The sequence below is a fragment of the Antechinus flavipes genome, chromosome 2 (assembly GCF_016432865.1).
Source record: "Antechinus flavipes isolate AdamAnt ecotype Samford, QLD, Australia chromosome 2, AdamAnt_v2, whole genome shotgun sequence".
Lineage (NCBI taxonomy): Eukaryota > Metazoa > Chordata > Mammalia > Dasyuromorphia > Dasyuridae > Antechinus > Antechinus flavipes.
Window position 1 is genome coordinate 343,551,865 of NC_067399.1, and position 27,667 is coordinate 343,579,531.

At 33.4% G+C, this 27,667-nt stretch overlaps 1 protein-coding gene across 1 annotated transcript in view; it reads left to right on the forward strand.

Moving 5' to 3' along the window:
• Positions 1-27,667, forward strand: part of FRMD6 (FERM domain containing 6) — a 100,829-nt gene that overhangs the window by 37,027 nt on the left and 36,135 nt on the right. The window contains exons 3-5 of the mRNA XM_051977940.1: positions 13,588-13,678; positions 24,701-24,780; positions 25,111-25,187. Coding sequence (XP_051833900.1) covers positions 13,588-13,678; positions 24,701-24,780; positions 25,111-25,187 — 248 coding nt within the window. The remainder of the gene's footprint in view (positions 1-13,587; positions 13,679-24,700; positions 24,781-25,110; positions 25,188-27,667) is intronic.

The following is a 27,667-nucleotide window of genomic DNA, read 5'->3' on the forward strand; positions in this document are numbered from 1 at the left end:
AAGGTATAAATAACCCGGGAAGAAAAACAAAAATGCAAGTAGTTTATATTCATTTCCCAGTGTTCTTTCTTGGGGTATAGCTGCTTCTGTCCATCTTTGATCAATTAAGGCTCTCTTTATCGAAGAGATCCATTTCCATCGGAATGCATCCTCATACAGTATCATTGTTGAGGTATATCATGATCTCCTGGTTCTGCTTATTTCACTTAGCATCAGTTCATGTAAATCTCGCCAGTCCTCTCTGTATTCATCCTGCTGATCATTTCTTACAGAACAATAATATTCCATAACGTTCATATACCACAATTTACTCAACCATTCTCCAATTGATGGGCATCCATTCATTTTCCAGCTTCTAGTCACTACAAACAGGGCTGCCACAAACATTTTGGCATATGCAGGTCCCTTTCTCTTCTTTAGTATCTCTTTGAGGTATAAGCCCAGTAGAAACACTGCTGGATCAAAGGGTATGCACAGTTTGATAACTTTTTGAGCACAATTCCAAATTTGAGCAAGAAATTCTTAAGAAAAACAACCACCACCACTTGGAAAATGCTCTGTGAACTTAAGCAAAGTTAAATATATTGTATACAAAGTAATAGCAATGTTCTGGGATGACAGAACAAAGTAAGTGACTTTGCTATTCTCTGAAGGACTTATGTATGATGGAAAATCCTATCCATACTCAGAGAAGGAACTGATTATATCTGAGCATAGATTGAAGTATTTTTTTCTCTCTCTTTCTTTTTAGTTTAATTTTTCTTGAGGGTTTTTATTTTCATTAGGGTGGGAGTTCTGTGTTTTCTTTCACAACTTGACTTATAGAAATGTTTTGCATAACTTGATGTGTGGTTTTTTAATTGTGGGTGAGGATAGGGGAGAGAACCTAGAACTCAAAACATTTTAAAACAAATGTAAAAAAAAAATTGCGAATATAGCTGGGGGAAAATATTCAAATTTTTTAATAATGGAAAAAGGGTTCCAGTCTCCAAGTATGGTACCTTGACCTTCCTCACTTTCTGGCACTCCCCACCCTGACCCTTCTTTTACCATCATTTTGTTTATCATTTGCACTGAAGAAAAGGAACCACGTCATAGATCTACTATCTAAAACCTTCATTATTTTCGGCATCTCTGCTAGTGCAGGTAATTCAACAGAAATGGCAAGAAGGTTCTCAACTCCTATCTAGTAGTGTATTAATGATTATGATAGAAATTAGTGAAGGCATTCAAGAAGAAATTTGCTTGCTGTAATTAAGCATCTGGAATATGAAGAAGTAATTCAGCTATCATGTGACTAATATTTGACAGTTTATCAAGCTTGAACCGAGTAAGGATGATAACCAGTTGAAGCTTATATTTTTTTGTAATGGGCCAGAACTCTGGTGAAATGTACTTGAAACAAGGAAGTTGTTAACTCAGTGGAATTGATAATACAATGGTTATCTAGTTTAGCATGGTGATTAATAGTTCTCTAGTTCAGTATGATTGAATTAATCTTACAACAAATAATGGTTCCTTACTGATATAATGATTGGCTTATATTCATTATGATGAATGGATTTAATTGTAATAGTGTATTTAAGAGGTCAAAGTGAGACCTAGAGAGAGACTCGGAAACAGACTGGAAGAAGACAGAGGACTGGAGGCTGGAGCTCAAGCCTCCGGACTCAGATAGACATTCCATCTTCATCAGTCTCATGATGGCTGGCCTATCCTCCTGTTTCCCCCACTGAGACCAAGGCCTGTCTAAAGGGCCTCCAAAAAGCTAGCCGAGCCCTAGGCAAGGAGACAGACTGTGAAGGAGACAATAAAGACTTTTGGACTTTATCTCTGGCTATTCTCATGGTGATTACTCAGCTGAAACAAAGACCAGTCCTGACACCTCCAAAAAGCTAACCAGAACATTACATTTTGGCGCCCGAATGTGGAACTAAGGATTTACACTCAGAAATCCAGACTGTCACAATCCTGAATTCAGTGGAAAAGTCTCCGTAACCCAGAAATTAGGGTGAGTACAAAACTTTGTTGAGGGCTAAACTAATGTTTCAGCTGAAATGGGATAAATGCTTAGAAAAGAGCCTTCTCTACCCCAAGAAAGTGTGTAGAAAGCATAGTTAAACTAATAAAAAACCAAAGTTTGATTATAACTTGGAAGCAGATCATTGAACTCTTCGAAACATTAAAATATACATCTCCTTGGTTCTTTAAGGAAGAAGAATTAGAACCAGACGAGTAGAAACTAATAGGAGAGCAACTAATTGAATATTACAGTAATAATGGTCCTAATTCAATTCCTAAAGAAACATTCTATACATTTAACTTAATACAATTGGCTTTAAGGAATTACTAAGTATTAGAATAAGGAAAAAGAAGAAAGGAGGAAGAGGGTACTGATAAAATAGTTGAAAAACATGAGAATTAGACAAGAAAGGAGTTAAGTACAATGCTGATGAAATTAAGGAATGTGGTGCTTCACAGCAGAGGCCATTAGGGCATTTTCCAACCCCTGACCTACACCCCCCTCAATTAACCCTTCATGGGTGGAGGGAGAAGGAGGAGGGTGAAGGACAGTGATACCATTAGCACCATCTATGCAGAGCTTTGTCCACCTCCTATGACAAGATTACAAAAGGCACTAGTTAAATCAGATACATTCTGTCCTTTTTTAGCTTTAATAGTGAATAGAAGCATACTCTGTTATTTAAGAGTTTGATTCTTCAGATCAAGAAAGGAGAAGATATATTCTTTTTGATCTGGAAATTATCAAAGATCTGAAAAAGGCTTGCACTCTTTATGGGGCTACATTGTCTTATATTAAGATGATATTAGAGAATTTGGCTTATGAAATTTTAACCCCTAGTGATTGGAAATATACATCAAGATATGTTCAGAACCTGGACAAAACTTGTTGTGGCTTTCGGAGTATAGTGAACTATGTAGAATCCAAGACCAATCAAATAGGCAAACTGGAATTAATATACAAATCACCTTTGATCAACTAGCAGGTAAAGGTAAGTACGCTAATGTTTTAGCACAGATAAATTACCATTTGATAGCGTATGATTGAATTGTTGCTGCTGCTGTCAGAGCATGGGACATCCTCCCAGGAAAACAAGATAAAGGGGAAGCCTTCATGAAAGTAAAGAACGATCCAAATGAACCATTTGCTGATTTCGTGGGATGTCTGCAGACAGCTGTCAAACAAACTACTGGTGAAAATGCAGCAACAGGAATAATGATAAAACAACTTGCTAAAGAAAATGCTAATTAGGTTTATAGAAGGATTATACTAGGATCACACAAAGATGCTCCATTAGAGGAGATCATAAGATGCTGTGCCACAGTGGGCACAAATGCCTTTTATACCCAGGCTGTGATGCAGAGCATGGGAAGACAGGGTCCCTCTTGGCAAGGGACTTCCAGAAAGACTCATCAGTGTTTTCAATGTGGTAAAGTACGGCATCTGAAAGCTTAATGTTGGCATAGAGATAGAGAGAACCAAAATCCAAAATCCTATCCAAAATCCCAAAACCCAAAATCCCATGTCCACAATGCAACAGAGGCTTCCATTGGGCCTCAGAATATAGATTGACTCAAGGAAATGAGAGGCGAGTCCCAGCTCCAGGGCCACCAACAAAAAACAGGTGGGGCATGATGGCTGCCAAGGTTACACCCAGAGAATCTTTAGAAGTTCAATATTCTGATATGATCAGTCAGTAGACAAGTAATCAGATGGGAAGAAGGGATTACAATTGGGTAGAATACAGGTTTTATACCCACCTTAAGGGCAGTGTCCAGGGCAAGCCGCTCCAATATAATCACTGGTTGGGGGGAGAATTTGCTTGTATCTCTATAGATGGAGAAGGGATCAGATGGGTGCAAATGAGCCATATTTGCCTTGTCCATCAGAGAAAGACAGAAAAAGAGAAAAAAACTTCGAAACAAAGGAGAAGGCCTCTGACACTGAAAGAGCATGGCTGATAATAAAACTGTTACAGAATTTCAAAACCAACAGGAATCCCTGACACATGAAGTAATGGACAATAGATTGATTTTGGACTATTTCTAGGACTTATGGACATGTATAATTCCTCATGTTGATTCATGTTGTTTGTTACATCACTACTAGCCTGTGTTATATTATTATGTGTTTGTGTAATACCTCCTATGTTGATGGATTTATGTATACCTGTATCAAAATCAGACCCTTCAGAAACCCACTAATCTAATTTCACTCCCCATTGTCCTTTGGTGTTTTCATCTCCCTTCCTGAGACATTAGGGAAGGTGTGATCACCTCTTTTTTGGTGTTTTCACCTCCCTTTCTGAGAAGTCAGGGGGGACATGATCACCTCCTTTTTGGGATTCTCACCTCCGTAAGAAGTCAGGGTGTGACCGTCTATGCTCTATTTTTTTTTTTTAATTTAATTTTTTTTTTATTTTAATAGCCTTTTATTTACAGGTTATGTGTGACCTTCTATGTTCTAAAACAAAAGAAAGCAGGAGATGTAATGGGCCAGAACTCTGGAGAAAGGTCTTTGAAACAAGGATTCTTACAATAAGGTATTAACTCAGTGGAATTGATAAAACAATGGATTATCTAGTTATCTAGTTTAGCATAGTGATTAATAGTTCTCTAGTTGAATTAATCTTACAACAAATAATGGTTCCCTAGTGATATAATGATTGACTTATACTCAGTATGATGAATGGATTTAATTGTAATAGACAATTTAAGAGGTCAGAGTCAGACCTAGAGAGAGACTCAGAATTAGACTTGGAGAAGACAGAGGATTGGCTGGAGCTCAAGCCCTTGGATTCAGATAGACATTCCATCTTCATCAGTCTCATGATGGCTGGCCTATCCTCCTGTTTCCCCCACTGAGACCAATGCCTGTCTGAAGGGCCTCCAGAAAGCTAGCCGAGCCCTAGGCAAGGAGTCAGACTGTGAAGGAGACAGTAAAGACTTTTGGACTTTATCTCTGGCTATTCTCATGGTGATTACTCAGCTGAAATGAAGACCAGTCTTGAGACCTCCAGAAAGCTAACCAGAACACTGAGAGTGCTTAGAGAAGCCTAAGTGAGAATTTTCTTACAACAAAAAGAAAAATTCCTTTTTGACCCTTTTCCCAAGTTAAAAGACCTCCTACGTAGCTTATATAACATAATCATCTGGACTTTTCTGTTTTGCATTGGATCAGTGTGATTCATTCATGTAATAAACTGAGAATAACTATGCAAAATTATTTTTAAAAATAGGAAAAGAGATCTTACTAAGCTCTTTTCATAAAAAATCTTGTCAATATCTAAACAAAGCAATAGCAAATCTATCTACACATCATTATCCTTAATGAATTTCAATGTAAAAATACTAAATATTAACACTGAGTCTGTAACATTAAGAAAGATTATATATTATACAGGAATGTATAGTTCTGCTTTTCAATACAAGGAAAACTGCCCTGCTTTGTCTATCTTTCAGAGAGAAGAAAGAAATTCCATTCTATCTGTGATGATCTCCTCATCCAGTCTTTTTCTGTCTCTCTAGGAAGGAAAGAAAGGTCATTACATCATCTCTTTCCCACTTGCATTTTTGATCCCTTTCATCTGAGTTGCCTGAATCCCTAAAAAGACATTACTCTGGGGCCAGACCTCATAGGATGTTCAACACTTAACAGAATTCATTTTTCAAAAGATTAACAATTCTAATCTCATGTCTTTTTCATCTCAGTCATTCTAAAATCCTGTTCTCTGTATTCTAACACTCGCTTTCCTGTTTTCAACCTAATGCCTTTCCAATGTACCACTCTGAGGTTTCCTACAATTTTCTTTTCTATATAGTGCCTGTTTTTTTTGGCAACAAACTTGCTTTCATCTTAAATCTTTTACTCTTCCCCTCTGTCCAGTTTCTGGCTTCTTCCTGATGACATTCTTCCCAGGTTTCTCTTTCTAGCACTTTGCTTCATTTACTCAAATTTGTTGATTGAGATAGAAAATTTAGAATTTTCCTTGCACCATACCTTAGTAACATTTCCTTTGAAAATTGCTCAACCCATATCCATGAACCCAATCAAAATTCTGATTGCTGTTGTTTACTGATCTCCCAAGATACTTATCATTTCAGTGCCTTGCTTACAGTCTTTCTTCCCCAGTTCTTGTCCTAACATCTGGAGACTAAAACATAAACAATGATATCCTTGGTCATACCTGCCAATGATGGTTGCCCCTTAGGATTCTTGATTTGTTCTTTGACTTCTCTTTTCCCTCTATATTATTTCAATGGATAATCTCATCAACATCTGTGGATTCTATTAGCCTCTCTATGTAGGTGATTCTCATATCTAATTATCTCATTTTACCTCTCATGAACTCCAGAATTGTAATTTTCAATTGTCTTTTGGATATCTTGAACTAAAAATCCTATAGATATCTTAAGCGCATCGTGTCCAAAACGTAATTCATTTCCCCAAAACCCTATCCACTTTTTAAATGTGCTTATTTGTTGTCAGAAGCACAGTATTTTTCTATTCACTTAGTCTTTGTTATCTGGAATCCTTACACGCTCTCATCCTCTTTTATCTAATCTGATGTCAAGTTCTGTCAATTGTACTTTTATAATAACATTTGTATAGATACTTTTTCTCCTTTGAGTCTCTTTCCACCTTGGTTCAAACCTTCATCTCTTCATAGCTGGATAATAGCTTGTTCTTTGCTTTCTCCACTTCAAGTTTCTCATCACTCCATTCTTTCCTTTAGCTGTCAGTTAATCTTTTAGTAGAGGACTGACCATATCATAAAAGTGAGGAGGTAATTCCGACATCCTTATTCAGTAAAGTCCAGTGGATCTCTACTACTTGTAAAATCAAATATAAATTCCTTTGATTTTAAAAAGCCCTAAATAATAACCTGACTTCCATTCTTTTTATATTTTACTGTCATAGGCTGCCAGGTGATTCAATGACAATGACATAATTTCTGTTTCTCACACAAGATACTCCAACTTCAGGCATCTTCATTAGCTGTTTCTCATTCCTGGAATCCTCTCCCATTTTATCTCTTTCGCTCATCTTCTCTGGCTTCCTTCAAGTTCAGATAAAATGCTAAAGCTCAGATCTTCATTTATGTTAGTACCTCAGTTGAGGCTCTCTTGTTTATTCTGTATATATTTTGTTTGTACATAGCTGTTTGCATGTTGTCTCCCCTATTAGATTGTGATCTTTAGAGCACTTTTTTTTTGCTTTTCTTGGTCTTCCCAGGGTTTAATAAGTGACTGCTAACTAATAAATAATAACAGTAACAACTAATAATACAATAACACTTTAATAACTCTAGTAATCAAATTACATGACTACATCTTTTTTTTTTTTTTTAGCATTTATTTTTCCAAATACATGCAAAGATGCTTTTCAGCATTCACCTTTGAACCATCTTGTGTTCCACATTTTTCTCCCTCTCTGCCTTCTCCTCCTTCCCCAAGAAAGCAAGCAATCTGATAAAGGATAAACATGTAGTTCTTCCAAACATATTTCCATATTCATCATGTTGCACAAGCAAAATCAGATTAAAAGTGGGGAAAAAAACAAGCAAACAAACAATAACAGAAAAGTGAAAATATTGTGCTTTGATCCACATTCAGTCTCCATAATTTTCTCTCTGGATACATGTGGCACTTTCTATCACAAATCTGTTGGAATTGTCTGGTGTTCTCTTCTTTTGTATAATATAAGATGGTTCTCTCTGAGAGCAGGTTTTCTTGGGGAGGTTTTCTGGAAGCAGCCTTAGTTTCAGTTCAAAATAATAGTCACCTCAAATGAAGCCAGGTGCTAAAGTAGTTTATTGTTTCTTCCAAAATAGCCCAGTTAGCTTTCTTTAGTTCCGAGAGCTCTTGTTGCTAGCTTCAGCCTCTCTCTGAATCTTGGTTCTGCCCCACTGCAGATTAGCTTCTCAATCTCCCGAACTGAACTCTCACTCTGTCAATCTTCCAAAATGACTTCTGGCTCTAGCTCAACTCCGACTCCTGGCAATGTTCCGAACTGACTGACTGACTGACTGACTGAAGCTCTTTTTATGTTCTTTAAGAGGTGTGAACTCAAAGGTTGACTCCTCCTCTGAGAGTGGGTTATAGGAGGTATAAATTCACAAAGTTACAAAGTTAACTGTTTCTCCTGTACTTGTGAACTCCAATGTGTGAGCAATGTATGAATTCTCAAAGGTGTTAACTTAAGCATTGTTTCTATAAGTACTAGTGACTTAACACCTTGTGAGGATTTGCTCTAATGTGTGAGCCAATAAGCATTGTATCAATTATATTGAGTTAACACTAAGATTCTAACAGAATTGCCTTGAAATCACCTCATTGTTGAAAAGAACCAAGTCCATCACAGTTGATCATCACATAATCTTGTTACTGTGTACAATATTCCCTTGGATATATTCTCACTTTATTTAGCATCCTCTTCATGTAAGTCTTTCCAGGCTTTTCTGAAATCAATCTGCTCATCATTTCTTATAGAATAATATTGTTCCATTGTATTAGTATACAGTAACTTATTCATTTTCCAACTGATGGGCATCCATTCAATTTCCACTTCCTTGCCACTATAAAAAGGATTGCTACAAACATTTTTGCATATGTGGACCCCTTTTCCCTGTTTTATGATCTCTTTGGGATACAGATCCAGTAGAGACAATAGATGCTTTTGAGAAAATACAAAATCCACATCCATTAAATATTAAAAAGCACAGAGATAAATGGATCTCTCTTCCATATGGTAAATGATAGCTTTTTTATTTATAATGTAGGGCTGGAATTATATGAATGGTGAAAGCTAGAAACCTTTTAAATAATAATAGGATTAAATAATGATTCATTTACTGCCACTATTATTTATTTTAGTGGCATCAATGCTGCCTTTAACTTATTCAGACAATAATTTCAGCAAAGTAACGGCATATAAATTTAACACACAAAAATGATCAGTTTTTCTCTACATCACAACACTCAAAAGAAAAATATAGAAAGACAAAGCTTTAGAACTACAGAATGAATAAAATATTTGAGAGCCTACTTTCCAAGATATATACAAAATCTATCCAAATAAAACATTTTACAAACAACTAGATATTTGAATAACTGTTAATTGCTCAAATATAACTGCTTATGCTAATATAACAAAAAAAAAGACTAGCTATATCAAGTTATATATTCCTTGCTATGCCAAACTATCAAAAGGTTAATCTGTAGAGCTAGAAAAATAATAAAATTTTATCTGTAGAAACAAAAATTTGAATATTTCCAAGTAAATAATTTTTTAAAGGTGGAAAATGAGGAAGTCTGGTAGTACCAGATCTCAAACAGTAATCACAAAAACTTCTTGATCCTAAGTAAAATTTAAAGGTGTAATTGTTGAAAGACACTTGATTACTTGCTTGATTAATTGGGGCCTAATTTTCAGAGCAGATTTTTTGAAATCATATTTGCCACAGAATTTATTTTCTTTTATTGAATGAATGTTCTACTGTGGTTTCTTTTGGATTTTCTTTGTCCAATATGTTCCACTGATCAGCTTAAAAAAAAGAAACTTTATAATCTGCATTATTAGCATATTGCAATATATAAGCAATGACAATTCTGAAGAGCAAGGACCTACATTGCTTTGATAATGACTTTGTAACATTTTTAAAAATTTATTCTGATACTTATCCTTATAATTAATATTTTTCCCATTATATGAATTCTAAGAAGAGATCCAGAAGTTTTTTAATTCTGCCAAAGGAGTCCCATCCCAAATAAAGATTAAGAACCTATCTCCTTGGTCATATATATATAGGAAGATTCATGGAATTTCATAAAATTTCTTTCCTGGACTTTCATTTCATGATAGAAACTTGAAATTGTTTTCATGGAGTGAAAGTTCTTTTTGCTATCATATTCTCAAAGTTCTTATGCTTCTATGATTTGAACCTAAGTCCTTTGCTGGCACCCACCACTTTTATTTCTTCTCCTTCATTTCTTTCTAGATTCCCTTTTCCCCTTCTTTTTCTGTATTCTTATAAACCAACAAAACTGAGAACATAGTCTTTTATTTAATTCCTGTGATGCTGACTTTGAAGTGTCTTAAAAGACATTTCTCTTTTTCCCCCTTTTGTTAGATTGCAGGATTACAAATTTAAAGATTGTCACCCAAACTTCTCATTTTACAGATGAGGAAACTGAGTGTCAGAAGCATTTCTGGACTGCTAATACTCACACCCAACTTCAGCAACTTGTTGAATTTTTCAGAAGTTTTCAGAAATGGGATTTGAATTTAGACCCTTTGACGCCAATTCTAGAGTTCATTCAATTTTACTACACTGCTATTAAAATGATTTATTATCTATTTGAATTTATCTTTGATTAATTAACCCTTTCCCATTACTCAAATAAATGTACCTTTTCATGTTTCTTTTCAGTCTTGTGTTTGTACTTCAGATATTCTACTTAGCTATCATATTTTTCATTGAAAATGCATGAAAGTCCTCTATTCTATTAAAGTTGCATTTTCTCCTCTGTAGGCAGTTTTTCCAGTAATAAGTTACTGTTAGTTTTAACCTTTTATCTTTTACCTTTTAGAAAATATTCCAAGGCTTTATGTTCTGTATAGTAGTATAGAAGAATTTTTGGATGGTTTCTGGATGGTTTCTGGAGGTAATTGGTAGATTTTATTTTAACTTTTTTTTCTGTCCTTAATAGTGGTCTTTTGTGATTTTTTGAATTATAGTGTATAAATTTTTTTCTTTAACTGTGGTTTTCAGGAAAACTAATTGTCTGCCTTCCCTGCTTTTTCAAGTTATTTGTTTAAATAGCAGATAATTTTGTTTCTTTTCCATTCTTTGTGTTTGTTCTATTTTTTTCTCATTAAGTCATTGAATTTTGTTTGCTCTATTATTTTTTTCAGGAAATCTTTACTTGCCTAAAATTCTCTATCTTCTTTTCTCAACTATTCTTTTTCCAATTTTTTTTTTTTACTTATGAATTACAATTTTACTTATTATTTAAAAATATCTTGCTTTAATTTTTTGAAGCCACACTGGAACTTGAAAACTTGGGCTTTGCTATGACCTTTCTATGCTCATCTCAAACAAATGTTTGTTTAGACTTTTTCTAAAAGTTTGTTGGATATAGTTTTTTTGAGAATCCATCCTGGGTGTTCTTATTGTGTAGGAAGCAGCCACACTTTTTTTTTTTTTCCCTGATGCAATTGGGGTTAAGTGAGTTGCCCAGGGTCACACACCTAGGAATTATTACGTGTCTGAGACCAGATTTGAACTCAGTTCCTCTTGACTTCAGGGCTTTTGCTCTATCCACTGCATCACCTAGCTGCCCCACAGCCATACTTTTTAAAGTATATATTCTACATCAGATTATATTTTTACCATAAAAAAAATAACTATAGAGAATATAAAGAGTGCTGCATTCCACTGTGCTTGTTTGTTGACTGTAAAAAAAAAAATTCAGTAGAGCAAAATGCTTCCATGAAGTCTGTATTTCAGAAGGCATCTCCTATGCATATACTGAAATAATATACGTAATTCTTAAAAAGATACCACAATACAGAAAGCCTTAACAACACACAAATTCTAAACATTAAGTAAACAAAAAACAGGGACACATATGCTCTCTAAACATGTTTCTCCCATCATAGATGAAATCTGGTACAGAGTAAATGAATAAAGTATTTTTAAAGTTATTGATATGAGCTAAGCACTGAGTAAGGCAATATGGTTCCATTTGAAGAGGGAATCCATAGAGAAGCCCAGAGCTTCTGGAAATGGTCTGCCTGCATATTGAATATTGATTCATATTGAATCTTAAAAATGGAATGTATCATTTTGTAGAATCTTGTACATCAGTGGTTTCAGGCTAAAATAGAAATCCTGATTGGATGTATATTAACTTAGAAAACCATAAAATAAGATTATTTGTTTTGTACTGTGTTTTTAATTTATTTCATGAAATATTTTCCAATTACATTTTAATCTGGTTTGATCTGTACTTGGAACTTTTGGGTGCCATTATATTTTCAATTTATTTTTTGTGGTTTGTCATTACTGTTTCAGTACTATAAGCCTGATTTTTGAAAGCATTCCATCTGAAATCAGAAATGGATATTTTTTAATAATGTTTTTAAGTGTGTATATTTAAGCCTTACTTTTATCTTAAAATATATCTGAAGAGTTAAAATATGTTTTAGAACTTTTTAAAGTAACTTGTATTTCTTCTGTGCTATTTTATTCATAATTTGCATTGCCCTGAAGTATTTCATTATTTTTATAGTGGCTGTTTCTATTTTTAACATATGGTGATTGTATTTTAGAGGCTGTCTTTGCCCAAAAGAATATTTTGTTTATATTCATAATAATAAGGGTAGATATTTTGAAGCATCTCAAAAAGGCATTATGCGATATTATTTGCAAATAAGTTTTTTTGCCCTATGTCACACTATTTATTAATTTTGAGTAAGAACTTTAATAAGTCTTCATTTTAATATGCTGTTATTATCTTTTTTGTGGGGCAGCTAGGTAGTAGCAGTAGATAGAGTACTGTACCTATAGTAAGGAAAACTTACCTTCTTGACTTCAAATGTGACCTCAGATACCTTCTTTGCTTCAGTTTCCTTATGTGTAAAATTGTAATGTTCTGGTTAGTTTTCTGGAGGTCTTTAGACTAGCCTTCATTTCAGCAGAGTAATCACCATGAGAATAGCCAGGTATTAAAGTCCAAAAATCTTTATTGTCTCCTTAGTCTGTTTCTTTGCCTGGGGCCTGGGCGAGCTTTCTGGAGATTCTCCAAAATGTATCTTGGTTTCTGTGGGGGAGGCAGGAGGACAACCACGATGGTCTCTGTCTTGAAGTCTCCCTGAGTCCGGGAGCTTGTGCTCTAGCTTCCAGTCCTCTGTCTTCTCTGAATCTGTTCTAGTTCCTCGGAGTCTTGTTTTCAGTGGAGAAGCGAAGGAGGAGAGCCACTACAATGGTATGAGATGGAATGAATGTCTCTCCTTGGCTCCAAGACCTTGAGCTCCAGCCTCCAGTCCTCCGTCTTCTCTGAGTTTCTCTCTGGCTGAGTTTGTCCCAGTTTATATGCTCTATTACAGTTAAATCCATTCATCATATTGAGTATAAGCCAACGTTATATCACTAGGGAAACATTATTTGTTGTAAGATTAATTCAGTCATACTGAAGTAGAGAAGTATTAATCACCATGCTAAACTAGATAACCATCATCTTATCAATTCCACTGAGTTAGTACCTTGTAAGAATCTTTGTTTCAAGTACAGAGTTCTGGCTTATTACAACAAATAAGCTGGAGAAGAAAATGGCAAACAAATACAATACCTTTTCCAAGAAAACCACAAATAGGGTGAATCCAAAACAACTGAACAAAAAATTATTTTCCAAATAATCTTCATTAAAATAGTTAATTATGTCACTTCTGTAGAAAAACAGAAGTTTTGCTATTATCAGTTTGACTTATAAGTATAGTTAGGATTCACTCTATGAATTTGAATCATTTTTTAATCTTAGATTTTCATTTTTTTCTTATAGGTTAAAGTACTGTGTCATCAGTTACTTGTCCAGGTGTGTGATTTGTTAAGGCTAAAAGATTGCCATCTCTTTGGACTCAGTGTCATACAGAGTAAGTTTCCATTCCTACATTGTCACAGTAGATCTATTGATCACTTATAATTTTACTTTTTAAATCTAGTTTACTGTTATAAAATTGTATTTTAGAATAAAAACTATATTTAGAATGTCAGTATTGGATTTGATAAATAATTACCAGTACAGAAATCTTATACAAGTTTTGATCTCTAATGACTTTGAATTTCTTGGGAGATATGTATAAGGAGCAGAGACTAACTATTAGTCTGAAAATAAAAGTTGATTACTAGATAAATGTATGAACTGATTTCCGTATATTTTATTTTTAATAGTCATTTTGCTTTTGAGTCATATGTGGAAATGGGCAGCTAAATGATGCATTGAATAGAAGGTCAGCCAGGAGTTAGGAAGACTCATATTGCTTGGTTTAGATCTGGCCTCAGGCTACTTACTAGCTGTTTGATCCTGGGCAAGTCACTTAACTGTCTCACTTTCTGAGCTGGAGAAAAAAATGGCAAACCACTCTAATATGTTTACCCAGGAAATCCCAAGTGGGATCATGAAGAATAAGAAACAACCGAAAATAACTAAATAATTGTAAATACAAAATTTTTATCGTTTAACTTTATTTTCATTTCAAAAATACTCATGAGAATCTAGATTTCTTTATTCTCTGAAATTTGTTTTTTTTTTTTTTAACCATTTTATTGTTATAAATTATATCATTTTATAAAAATTTTAGGCTTTTTCCTCAGCTGGACAGTACTGACATACTTTGGAAATATATATAGGACAAATTTTTTATTTATAATTTATGTAGAGGATATTGTCATTTGGAGTATTCAACTAGAATTTGTTGCATATGTTTGTGAGAGTTGAGCAGAAGGGTCAGCCCTCTTTTCATATATTTCTCCAGGGGTGTTTCTTATTCTCAGTCCTTTTCTAGAGTTAGTACCAATTGACTTTCAATTTTGAAATCACTTTGAAAAAGTTTTGCTAATTCATACTTATTAGTTCCATCAGCATAGCTAGATTTTTTTAAAAAGAACATTTCATATGGATAAAAATAAGAGTAAATATGCTTGATTCAATAGTTTTGATGTATGTATCTTGTCTCCAACATGATGTGAGACAAATAACTAAATTAACTCTCTGGACTTAGTTTTGTAGCTTATTTTTGTTTTTGTTTTTTTAATGAAATGAGGATATTGGATTGGGTAGATAAAATATGAGGAACCTTCAAGATTTTACATGTGTGTGATTATATTAATCTAAGCACTGTGAATCTCAGTTTTCTTATATGCTTTTAATGAGTGGGAAGAAACCATTGTTCTTATACTGATCACTGTAAAGTTGCTGTCCATTTTGGTATATTATCCCAAATTGGGACTATTCATGGTTTGAAGCCCAAAGAATGCTTGCTGCTTCAGATTTCCTTTGGCTAACTGCGGCCTACAGGCCTTCACAAATATCTCTCATTAATAGCCTGTCTGTAGGGTATCAATTAGATTTTTAACAAAGGTTCAACTCAAATGGTAGTTCTAAAAGTTCCTTACAAACCTAGGGCAGTTATCACCTTTAATGTCTATTTTTTTCATTCAACATTTAGGATAATTTTGCTTAACATATTATTTTTATTCACAGGCCTAGTTCATTTGATTGCCACTATATATGATTCCAAGATCTGTGATATTTTATTATAGCTACTCATAAGTACTGTACAATTCAAATTGAGGGTCCAGCATTTTCTTGTTTCTTGTTTCTTGCAAAATTTCTCTTTGATCTGGGGGCTTCAGAATTTGGCAATAATATTTTCATGTGTTTTCTACAAAGGATCTCTTTGATAGTGATAGGTGGGTTTTTTCTATTTTTATTTTCCCTTCCTGTTCTATCATTCCAGGACAGTTTTCCTGGATTGTTTATTGTGTCAAGGTTCTTTTTTTTAGTTACAGCTTTCAGGTAATCCAGTATTCTTACACTTTCTCTTCTGATCTGTTCTCCAGATCTGTTGTTTTTCTTATAAGGTGTTTCACATTCTATTTTTTCATCTTTTATTTTCTATTTGGTTATTTCTTGGTCTTTTATAATTTCACTGGCTTCCCCTTGGCCAATTCTAATTTTCAAAGAGTTATTTTCATCTTTTCTAGTTGGTTTCATCTCCTTTTCTAGTTGGTTAACTTTTTTCCATAATCTTCTTTTTCTTGGATTGCTCTTTTTTTAATTTTAGTTTTTTCTCAATGTCTCTCATTTGATTTTTAAATTCTTTTTTGAGTTTTATAAATACTCTCTAGGCAGAGAGCCAGTTAACATTACTCTTTGGGGTAAAAGAAGCTTTTTTTACTTTAGTGTTCTCCTCTGAAGATAAACCCTGGTCTTCCTTTTTCCCATAGTAACTTTCTGTGGTTGGGTTCTTTCTTCTTTGCATTTTTTTTTTCAATGAAAAGTATTAGTTTAAGCACCTATAATGGTGGTGTGAGAGGATAGTACCTCTAGTTTCACTTCAGCTCTCTTTGACCCAAAATTACAAACCAAGAGCTCTAACCCTCTTGCAAGTGCTGGCAGCTAGTAAGGTCCCTGTCCCATTGTTTCTGCACTCACCAGATGTGCTGGTTCCTTCCTGCTCAGCTGTTCCATCAGCCAAGGTTCACTCAGTCTTCCCGCATTCAGACCCCCAACATTACATGCAGTTTGGGTTGGTCAAAGTTCCTGTGTTTTCTGCTGAGGCTCCATTCTAATCCAGCTAGTCCTAGGGGTTCATACTTGGTGTTTGTTTCTGTGGAGCTAGCTTGGAGATGTTTGCATTTCACACTGATTAATTCCCAGTCTTAAATCTTCTTGGATTGTACCAGAAGGACCCCTGTTAGTTAAAATATCTTTAAATACATACTTTGAGGAGTGCATAGAACAAGTTGTGATCTCTATCCTTATGAAGTGAAAACTCACTATGAGCAGTTTTATTCAAGGTTTCCAACAGAGTAGTCTTTTCTTCTAAAATTTGTTATGGGACAAAAGACTACATATAGCAGTCATGTTTAGAAGCCATTCTTTGGTTAGTAAGTGGTCATAGAATATAAATAAGCAATTATTTAAAAAAAAATTAACACTTTAAAACATCAACACTATGAAAAACAATGCTCCAAATCACTAATAAAAGAAATGGGAAACCACTCTAAGTTTACACTTGCTTAACGATTATTTATTAAGCACTTATGCTATGTTTTGGGAATCCAAAAAAAAAAAGCTAAAAATGTCCCAGCTCTTAAGGAATTTATATTCTAATGGAGGGATTTGAACCAAGTCTTGAAGGATGTCATTGAAATCAAAAGAAAGAGATGAAGAGGAAGGGAATGCATTCCAAGTATAATTACTAAAAAAAAGGCATAATCAGGTGCAGTGAATTTGAGCACTGGCCCTAGAATCAGGAAAATCTGAGTTCAAATCTAGCCTCAGAAACTTAGATATTTACTAGCTGTGTAATCCTAGGTAAATCACTTAACCTTGATTGCCTTGGGAGGGAAGGAAGAGCAGTCAGAAATGTGTCCTGTTTGAGAAACAAAGGAGGCCTGTGTAGCTGCATCATAGAGTACATAGAGATGGGAGGATGGTTGGAAGGGAGCAGAGGGTAAAAAGATTTGAAAAGGGAAGGACTTTTAAAGCCAAACAAAATTTAAAAATTTTATTTTAGAGTTAATTATGAACCACTGCAGTATTGATTAAGGAACTTTGGAACCTTATGCTTTAGGAAAAGCACTTTGCTAGCACAAAGTGGTTTGTAATTAGATAGCTCAAAGTGATCTGAGGCAGTAAAATCAACATGAATCAAGGCATGAGATGATGAGGGCCTGCACCAAGGTAGTAGATAGCAATGAGACTGTAAAATATGAAACTGAAAATTTCAAGACTTCACACGGATTAATATGGGGTGGTAAGTGTGAGTCAGCAGTAAAGAATGACATCAGGATTTTGATGACTGGGATGGATGTAAATCTATCCATAAAAAAAAGTTGAGGGGCAGCTAGATGGCGCAGTGGATAGAGCACCAACCCTGAAGTCAGGAGGACCTGTTTCAAATCTGGTCTCAGACACTTAGTCACTTAATCCCAATTGCCTCAGGGGGAAAAAAAAAAGGAAGAAAGAAAGAAAAGTTGAGAGATGCTTTTGTAGACATGTTGAATTTGAGAAGTCTATAGGACCTGTAATTCAAGATGTTCAATAGGCAATTGAATTTTATAGGACTGGATCTCAGAAGAATTATTAGAGCTAGATGTATAGGTCTAAGAATCTGCATAAAAGTGGTATTTGAACCCATGAATGTTTATGAGATACTAAGTAAGATAGTAGAGGAAAGAGAGGAGATCCAGCAGAGCTTTATGAATTATCCAGTCAGGTATGATATAAATAAAGATCTGGAAAAATAATCTTTTGATCAACAACAGTTATCTACCATATTGGCACAGATAATAAAAGAAGAAAATGACAAGCTGTTGTAGGGACTGTAGCAAGATAGGTACATAGAATTTTATATTGAACTGAATGTGTATGGTATCCTTTCTGAGTTCTGATGAGTCTGAGGTTCAAGTGTTATGCATCATCTCATCCTTTTCTAATATATAAGCTCTTTTTAACCTCGTTTGTGTAAAATATTTATCTATTCTCTTCCCCATTTCTTCCATTCCATCCCTCTTTCTTATTCCTTTAATTTTTAAAAAAAGATAATCATCCTGTTATATTTAATTTACACCCATGTCTTCTGTCCTTGTATATACCTCTTCTAGCTTCCCTAATAATGATAATGCTCTTAGAGATTAGAAGAATTGTCTTTCCATGATTTCCCTCTTCTATTTATCTTTTTATGTATTTTTTGAATCTCGTATTTGAAAGTCACACTTTCTATTGAGTCTGTCTTTTCATGAGTAATGCCTTTTAAAATTCTCTCTTTCATTGAAAATTCTTTTTTTTTCCTTTAAGGATTATACTCAGTTTTTCTGAGTAGATGTTTCTTATTTATAATCCTATTTCTTTGTTCTCCACAATATTTCTCACTCTCTGTAATCCTTTAAGGTAAAAATTGCTAAATCTTGTGTTATACTGACTGTTACTTAACAATATTTGAATTGTTTCTTTCTGGCTGCTTGTACTATTTTCTCTGTGATTTGAGAATTCTGGAATTTGGCTATAATTTTTTTTTCATTTTTCATTTTTCTAACTCTCTCCCCCCACCCCCATTTTCATGTTAAAATCTCTTTCAGGAAGTAATTGGTAGATTCTTCTTTCAGTTTCTATTTTACCCTCTGGCTCTAGGATATCAGAACAGTTTTCCTTAGTAATTTCTTGAAAGATGATGTCTAGGCCACTTTTAAAAAATTATTATTATGAGTTTTCAGGCATGGCTTTCCAGCAATTCTTAGTTATATTTCTTGTATCTACTTTCCATATCAATTATTTGTTCATTGAGATACTTCATATTTTCTATTTTTTCATTCTTTTGATTTTATTTTGTTTAATATGTCGTTGAGTCATTAGTTTCCACTTACCCACTTTTGCTTTTTATGGGATTAAAGTAATCCCTTCAATAAGTACCTCTTCTAATTTGGTCAATTTTTCATTTTAAACAGTTTTCTTCAATAGATTTTTATGTCTCATACCATTTGACTTATATTGTCAATAAGTATTATTTTTTGTGCCTCCTTTAACAAGTTGTTGACTCTTTTTCATTATTTTGTCATCATTCTGATTTCCTTCCTCTTCCCTAATCTTTTCTTTGCCTCTTTTATTTTATTTCTAAAATCCTTTGGAACTTTTCTGGGAATTTTTGTGAGATCTGAGATGAAATTTTTTTTTTTAAGTAACAATTTCAATTTTGTTGTATTCTTTGAGTTTGTGTTTTGATCTTCTTTTGTCACCATTATAACATTTTATGGTCAAATTTTGTTGTTGTTTTGATCATTTTCCCAGCCCATTTCTTGACTTTTAACTGTATGTTAAAATTGGATTCTTTCTTGGATAAAAAGGGCATTGTCTTTAGCTTCAGATTTTTCCTTCTGTTTTCATAGTTAGTTTTGGAGGTCTATAGGTTTTTAGTGCTTTCAAGATAGAATGATGAAAGATGTGGTGCTTTCCTGGACTGTGTTCTGATTTGTGAGTAACTATAAAGCACTCTTTTCTGCCCTGGAACTGTGACCAGGATCCTTACACTCCTGTGGCTGCACACTCTAGTGTGCTAGTGCTCTTCCTCCCTCTCCTTCCTCCCCCTCCCCCTCCCCCCCCCCCCCCACACACACACTCTGAAACTGCAACTTAGAACTGCATGTAGACATTGCAGTGCCTGCAAAGGATCCCCTATAATCTCCTTCTGGCCTTCTTACTGTCTGTGGATTAAGATCTTTGGAAACTGCCTCTGCCTGTTCATTCACCCCAAAGCCTGGCTTGCCTTTGTGCAGCCTGTGTTGGACTATGATCTTTTTTCACCCCAATAGGACCTTCTAAGGTTTCTTGAACTGGAAAATTGTTTCACTCTATCCTTTTAGCTTTGTTGCTTCAGAATTTTGCTTTAAAGTTGTTTAAAGGGGATTTGGAGAAAGTTGGGGTGAGTGCCTGTGTTTACTTTGCCATCTGACTTTCAGAAAACACAAGGAGGGATGGAGACAGAAATATAGTGGAGGTAATAGTGAAGAGGCAAAACATAGCGCATTTTGTAGAGAACCTGGTAGTAGAATAGAGATGGTTATATGATATGCCATGTTCAAATCAAAGAAGATTTGAATGAGGGGAATGCAACCCCTGTGAGGTGTGTGTGTGTGTGTGTGTGTGTGTGTGTGTGTGTGTGTGTGTCTACTGAACTTTGAGAAAGAAAAGATCCTATAAGAGAAATAGGCAATGAGAAAGGGCAAATACTGACAGTGAAGGAAAAAGAAAGAAAACTTTTGCGTTAAGGAGTGAATTCCACTGATGAATGTTCTTATGGGTGAGGAGAGATGAAGGTCAATAAGGACCTTATGCTTAATATGGCCTAGGTGATTTGCTACTCAGAAAGTATATTCCTCCTACCTTGGGAAGGGGAAAGTTGGAACTCCTGAAGGGATCTGGCACCTTATGAATTTTAATAGAGAAAGATGGCAGAAAATATAAACCTAAATATCATAACTTTAAATATGAATCAGTCAGTGTAATATAAAAATACATTGTTGCTTAAGAATCACATTTAAAAAACAAAGACCCTATATTATACAAAATAAAACTGAGGAGATCGAATTTTTTTTTTTTTTATACAACTTACATTCCATCAAAAAACAAACTAGAAGTTGTGATCATGTTATCTTGAAAAAGCAGAAACAAACAATTAGAACATAAAAAGGGATTACCAAGGAAGCTACATTAAATTTATCCAAATTCATCAAGGAAACATCTGAGCTATTAAAAAAAAGTAGTAATAATATTGGAGTCTCTTGACAGGATGCACTTAATAGCCTTCTTTGTATTTTGGAATAGTCCTAAAAGAAAAACAAAAGGGAAAATATGGGACTGAAAAAATTGCTAGAGAAACTAGAATTAACAGACCTGGAATCTTCTAACTAAGACAGTAGAAGAATATATATAAATCTTAGCACCACATATAACTTTTTAAAACAATTAACTCTATAACTAGAAAACAGAGATACTACAAACAAATGTCAAAAGGCATAGAAAGTTAATACATCCTTTACCTATACAATAAAAAAATAATAATAATTTGCCAAGGGTCCTCAAATAAAAGATACAAATTCAAATACAGGCAACAGTGAAATCCTGAATAATTTGCGGATCAAAGAACAAATCACAGAAACATTTGATAATTATATAAAAGAAAGTAAATTATAATAGGTAACCAAAATACCAAAATTTCCATGATAAAGATAAAGTAGTTCGTGGGGGGGAAAATAATATCCTTATAAATATATATTAACAAAATAGAAAAAGAGAGGTTTAACAATGAATAAACCTGAAACAAGCACAAAAAATATTTAAAATCAAGATAAAATTGAAATAAATCCTTGTGGTGTTCTTCTGTGGGAGCAGGTTTCTTGGGGAGATTGGAGGCAGCCTTAGTTTCGGTTCAGAGTAATAATTACTCCAAATGCAGCCAGGTGTTAAAAGTTCAGATCTTTTATTGCTTCCTTCAAAGTAGCCGGGTTAGTTTTCTTGGTGGCTTGTCTCTCTGCTTGGTTCCAAGAGCTCCTTCCGAATGTCTCCAAATCCAAAGGTTTGTCCTTCAGCCTCTAGCCAGCACAAAGGTGGAAGATGGAATGAATCTCACTCCACCTCTGAGAGTGGGCTTGTGGGCTTCCTCCCAGAGTGCTCTGTGTCTGTCCCAGAGTGCTCTCTGACCCTAAGAGCTTCTTGCTTATATGAGCTCTCTAAAGGTGTGAACACAAGCATTGTTTCTCAGTTCCACTTAGTACCTTGTTTCAAGTTCTGGCCCATAACATCTCCTTGTAAGATCAGATCAATCATACTGAACCATGCTAAATTAGATAATTATTGTTTCTATCTACTCTAATGAGTTAATACTTTGTAAAGTTTCTAACAAATCCTAAGGAAATCATAAATAATCATAAAATTAAAAGCTGCTTGTTTTTAAAAAACTAATAAAACAGACAAACATATCATCTAATTAAAAAGAAGGAATAAGTAAAATAAAATAACAAATGAGCAGGGTAAAATCATATCAAAGCTCAAAGAAGTAAAAAGAATAAAATATGTGCTAAGGAAACTGAACACATAACTGAACGTTTCTTTTAAAATATAAAATGTTTAAATTCAGAAGACCAGATAAAAATCTTAATCCAATCTCTGAAAAGGAAATAGATCTAACTATAAAGGAACCACCAATGTGGAGAGGAGGACATTAAAAAAAAAAAATTATCCTTATAAATTCATAGGAAAATACTATCAAACTTTTAAAGAACAATGAAAGAGCATACTTCCCAAATTATTCTTAAAAATTAAGAAAGGAAGAAGTACCAAAATTCTTTTATGAGATAAATATAGTCCTTCATACCTAAATGGAAAGACAGAACACAGAAAGTTATCAACCAGTATCATTAATGAACATTAATTCAGATGTTAAATAGAATCTTTTCAAATAGATTACATCTAGCCAAGAAATCATTATCACCAAGTGTCATTTATGCCAGAGCTGCAAGGATGGTTCAACATTAGTTAAGCAATGAATACCATTAATCATTAAAGACCAAAATATCCAAAATCATTTGATCATCTTATTAGAAGTTTAAAAAGTCTTCGACAAAATATACTAACTACTCTTTTATGCTAAAAACCCTACAATGTTTAAATAGAGAGGTATATTTTTAAATATAAAATATAAATATCTAACATAAAAAATAGACTTCATGTGGAATGAAGATTTTTCCTAATTCAAATTTTTTTCATCAAGTAGAACAATTAAATCAAGGGTGCTGCCCTCTGTTTCTTTTTACTATTATTTAATATAGTTCTGGAAATATCAGTAAGCAATAGCAATATCAGTAAGATAAGAGATGGAAATTAAAGGTTTTTTTTTTTTAAAAAAAGAGGGTTTTTTTGTTTGTTTGTTTGTTTGTTTTTTTGCTGAAATGACTGTTTACTTGGAAAATCCTAGGGAATCATAAAATACTTATTGAGACAATAGCTTTAGCACAAGGCTCCAAAATAAATTCTCAAAAATCAACATTTCTATGTAGTAATAACAAAACCACAGAAGAAGTAATGAAAAAAAGGAAATTTTCATTCCTAATAACTACAAAAATGCATAAAAATATTTTGGGATGGAGGTATTCAGGCACACAAAAGAATTATATAAATTCAAATAGTGTTTCTTAAAGATAGAACGAACAACTTAAATAGTTGAAAGAATATTTTGTTCCCATGAGTGGACTATATTAATTTGAAATGACAATGCTACCAAAATGAGTTTATGATTTTAATGCTAATAATTACAAAATTCATTTGGGAAAACAGATCTAGACTGTCAAGAGAAATGATGAAAAAAAGATGGAGAAAGAAAAGCATTTCTTTTGAAATACAGGCCCAGTAGAAACACTGTTGGATCAAAAGTAATGCACAGTTTGATAGCCCTGTATCCTAAAAAGATAATTTTAAAAAAGGGAAAAGGACCCACATGGATAAAAATGTTTGTAGCAGCGCTTTTTGTCCTGGCAAAAAACTGGAACCTGAGTGGATGCCTATCAGTTGGGGAATGGCTGACTAAACTATGGTATATGAATGTTATGGAATATTATTGTTCTATAAGAAACGATTAACAGAATGATTTCAGAAAGACCTGGAGAGACTTACATGAGCTGATGCTAAATGAAATGAGTAGAACCAAGAGAACATTGTGTACAGCAACAAGATTATGCAATGATTAATTTTGATGGTTGTGTCTCTTTTCAATAATGGGCTGATTAAATATGTAATTGTATATTTTTAACAAATATTGGATTGCTCACTGTTTGGGGAGGAGGGAAGGAAAAAAATTTGGAACACAAGGTTTTTCCAGGAGTAAATATTGATAGCTATCTTTACATATATTTTGAAAATAAAAAGCTACAAAAAGAAGCAGAGATATTAATAAAATGTATTTTTAAAACTCACCTTAATTACTGATATATCTATTTTACTTACATAAAAGAAAAGTAGGGAGAATTCAAAAGTTTCTGCAAATTATATTAGTGTTTCTAAAATAGCAACATGTCCTCCTTTATAAAATAGAAATCCAAACATCTTCATTGATGATATTATCTTAAGATATCTTTTACAAAATTTTAGAATAGTATGCCCTAGTTTCTTGCCTGGAATATGTCAGGGTTCACAAAGTGGTCTTGGCTGGCAAGGAGTTTGGATGTACAAATAATAGTCATGCTTTTACATCCCCAATAAAGAAGCAGTCACTGTTAAAAAAAAAAAAAAAAGTATGATACATGTTAATGTGCCTAAAGTTAGTTTTCAATTTTTTGTATATTAATTTTAAAAAATTATACTTTTTTTTACCTTCTTTCTCCCTTATTTTTTGATACAGATAATGAACATATTTACATGGAGTTATCACAGAAACTTTATAAATATTGTCCAAAAGAATGGAAGAAGGAAGCCAGCAAGGTATGATCATAAGAAATCAGTTGAGTGAGATTATATCACTTTAACAAAAAATAACTTGTAAACTTATCATTGAGAGACATTGTATTTTAACTCTTGCCATAAAAAAATCACTGCGAATTTTAACTTTAGAGTTGTGATATGTTAGGAATGGTAATGTATTTTTTTGACTGTTTGAAAATCATAAATAATAATTGACTTCATTCTGTCATCATCAACTCTTAAGATAATCAAGGTGATTTTTTTGATCTTTTCAGTTTCTGAAGCTTCTTATTTTGAAGCTCATCTCATTTCACTTTGTATATACCCAAATGATATGTCTGTTTATTTTAGGGGATTGACCAGTTTGGTCCTCCAATGATCATTCACTTTCGGGTACAATATTATGTGGAAAATGGCAGGTTAATAAGGTATGGAAAAAGTAGCTCATTTCTTTGTTTCTGTCTTGTTTAAAAAACACATAAAATTTTCAAAATTTTAACTCTGATAAGCTAATGAATTTGTAATAATTATAATTTAGATTTGTAATTTATTATAATTTGTATATTCCAGTTTTCAATAACAAGTCAGCCATTTGAAAGATAGAACTTTTGAAGTATAACTTCATGTTACACTGAAGATGAAATGCATGAACTATAGACTGGAATAATTATTATTTATCATTTTGCTTTACAGGTTTACAAAGCACATCTATCTATTTTTATTTGATCCTTTAAAATGTTACTTAGCAAAAAAATTTACCTATAACCTATCATTGTGGATTAATACTTTATGATTTTTATGTTTTTCTTTCAAAATTTATAAAGCATTTAATGTATATTCTCATTTGATCCATTTAAAAAAATCATTTTAGCAAAAAAAAAAAGTAGTAGTAGCTACTATTTGTGAGTTGTTGAGAGGAAAGGCAAAATATGTGCTTTTGCCATAAGAAGAAAATTGCTCTTCCCATTATGATTGTAATGTTGAATAAATGCCAAGATCTTGAAGTAGTCCTTTGAGATAGCTGATAAAAATATACTAGCTATTGGTAACCTTTATCATTCATCTTCTACCATTTACTATTCCATATAAATGATATTTTATCTCCTTCCTTAATGCAGGAGGATTGGAGTGCTTTTCCTTCTTACCATTCAGAGTTCAGAACAAATACCACCTCCTGAATAACATTTTTGCTGATTTCTGAACCTCCTCACTGTTAACCAGTTGTTAGTAAATTTGTTTCCCTAATTATTTTATATTTGATTTTATATTTTGTATAATACACTAGTAGAATGTAAACTCTTTCAGAGAGAGTACTATATGTTTTTTGCTTTTGTATCCCTAGCATAGTATCTGATACACAGAAGGTGCCTAATGACTTGAATCATATCCTCATTTTACAGATAAGGAAATTGAGCCAGTCACTTCATTTCTCAATGAATTAAAGCCATATAATTAGTAAATAGCAGAACATTAACATAAATGCATCTTTTCATTCCAAACCTAATGCACATTCTGTTACATTGAACTTCCTCCCTATTGAAAATTTTTTTCTCCTGGAGTAAATAAGAGCTTGGAATTTGAAAAAAGCAAAAACAACCAAAAATTGGCTTCAATCCAATTTATGATACTTGTGTGATCCTAGATAAGTCATTTAATTCATATTGCCTCAGTCAGTTCCCTGGGACTTAACCACTAAATTGTAGATCATGATCTGCTTTGGTGGCTATGGCTCTGTGGATAATTTGTTGCATCAGGTATTACTGAGGAAATAATAGTTTTGTTTTTTTTCATGTATTTCTGTAAAGAAAATGATGAAGACAGATCATCTGAAGCAGTATGATGCAGGGGAAGTAGTACTAGATTTGAAATTAGAAGACCTGGTTTCAAATACCGGCTGCTTATTCCACCTCTGTGACACTGGACAAATCACATTCTTTTGATCTGTTTCCTTACATTTAAAATTTTTTATTTTATTTTATTTTGACCTTGAGAAATAAAACAAGCATTTCCATAACAATCGAATAGAAAAAAATGCACATGAAACTGCCAATTTGCTATGCATAATTTTCTATTCCTTTAAAATATATAATAACGTTATCATGTAACTTTCTTTTTTTTCTTCCCTTTTCCTTCTAACTCACCCTAGAGATGACTCCCAGATATGGGCGTGCGTGTTTATATACATTTGTGTATGTATATATGTACACATATATATGTGTATATATATGTATGTGTAAAATAATTTTGTACATGTTTTTCTTTATTAATTCTTTTTCTGGACACAGCAACTTCCTTCATAGATCCTTTATAATTAGTAATTTGGGTGTTTATAATAGTCAAAAATACTAGTTAAAGTTGTTCTTAAAACAAGATTGTGGTTTGTGTAAGTTTATGTTTTTCTAAGATCATTGAGCTCAGTTGTTTCTTATAACACAGTAATATTTGATAGGTATCCCTGCATTTCTGATTCTTTGCCACCACAAAGAATGCTGCCATATTTTAGAACTATCGGTTCTTTGAAAAGAAACTTAATAGTGGTATTGGTGGATCAAAAGGTATACATAGTTGGGGGATGATTCCTGATTGTTCTACCAAGACTGTTCATCAACAGTGAATCAGAGTCCTATTTTTTTCTCCATTCTCTCCAACATTTGTTACTTTGCCCTTCAACCATTTTATCCAATCTGGTACATATTAAATAATACTTCAAGATTGTTTTAATTTGCATTTCTCTTATCAATAATGATTGATAGTCTTTTTGAATATGATGATAAATTGTTTTGATTTTTTCATTGGAAAACTTCATGAGAACTTGCCATTATAACCTAACAAAATGAGAGTATAAATTCCCTTGTGTGGCAATTTGAGGATCAAGTTGGTCATAAAGAAGAACAAATAAGTAAAGGCA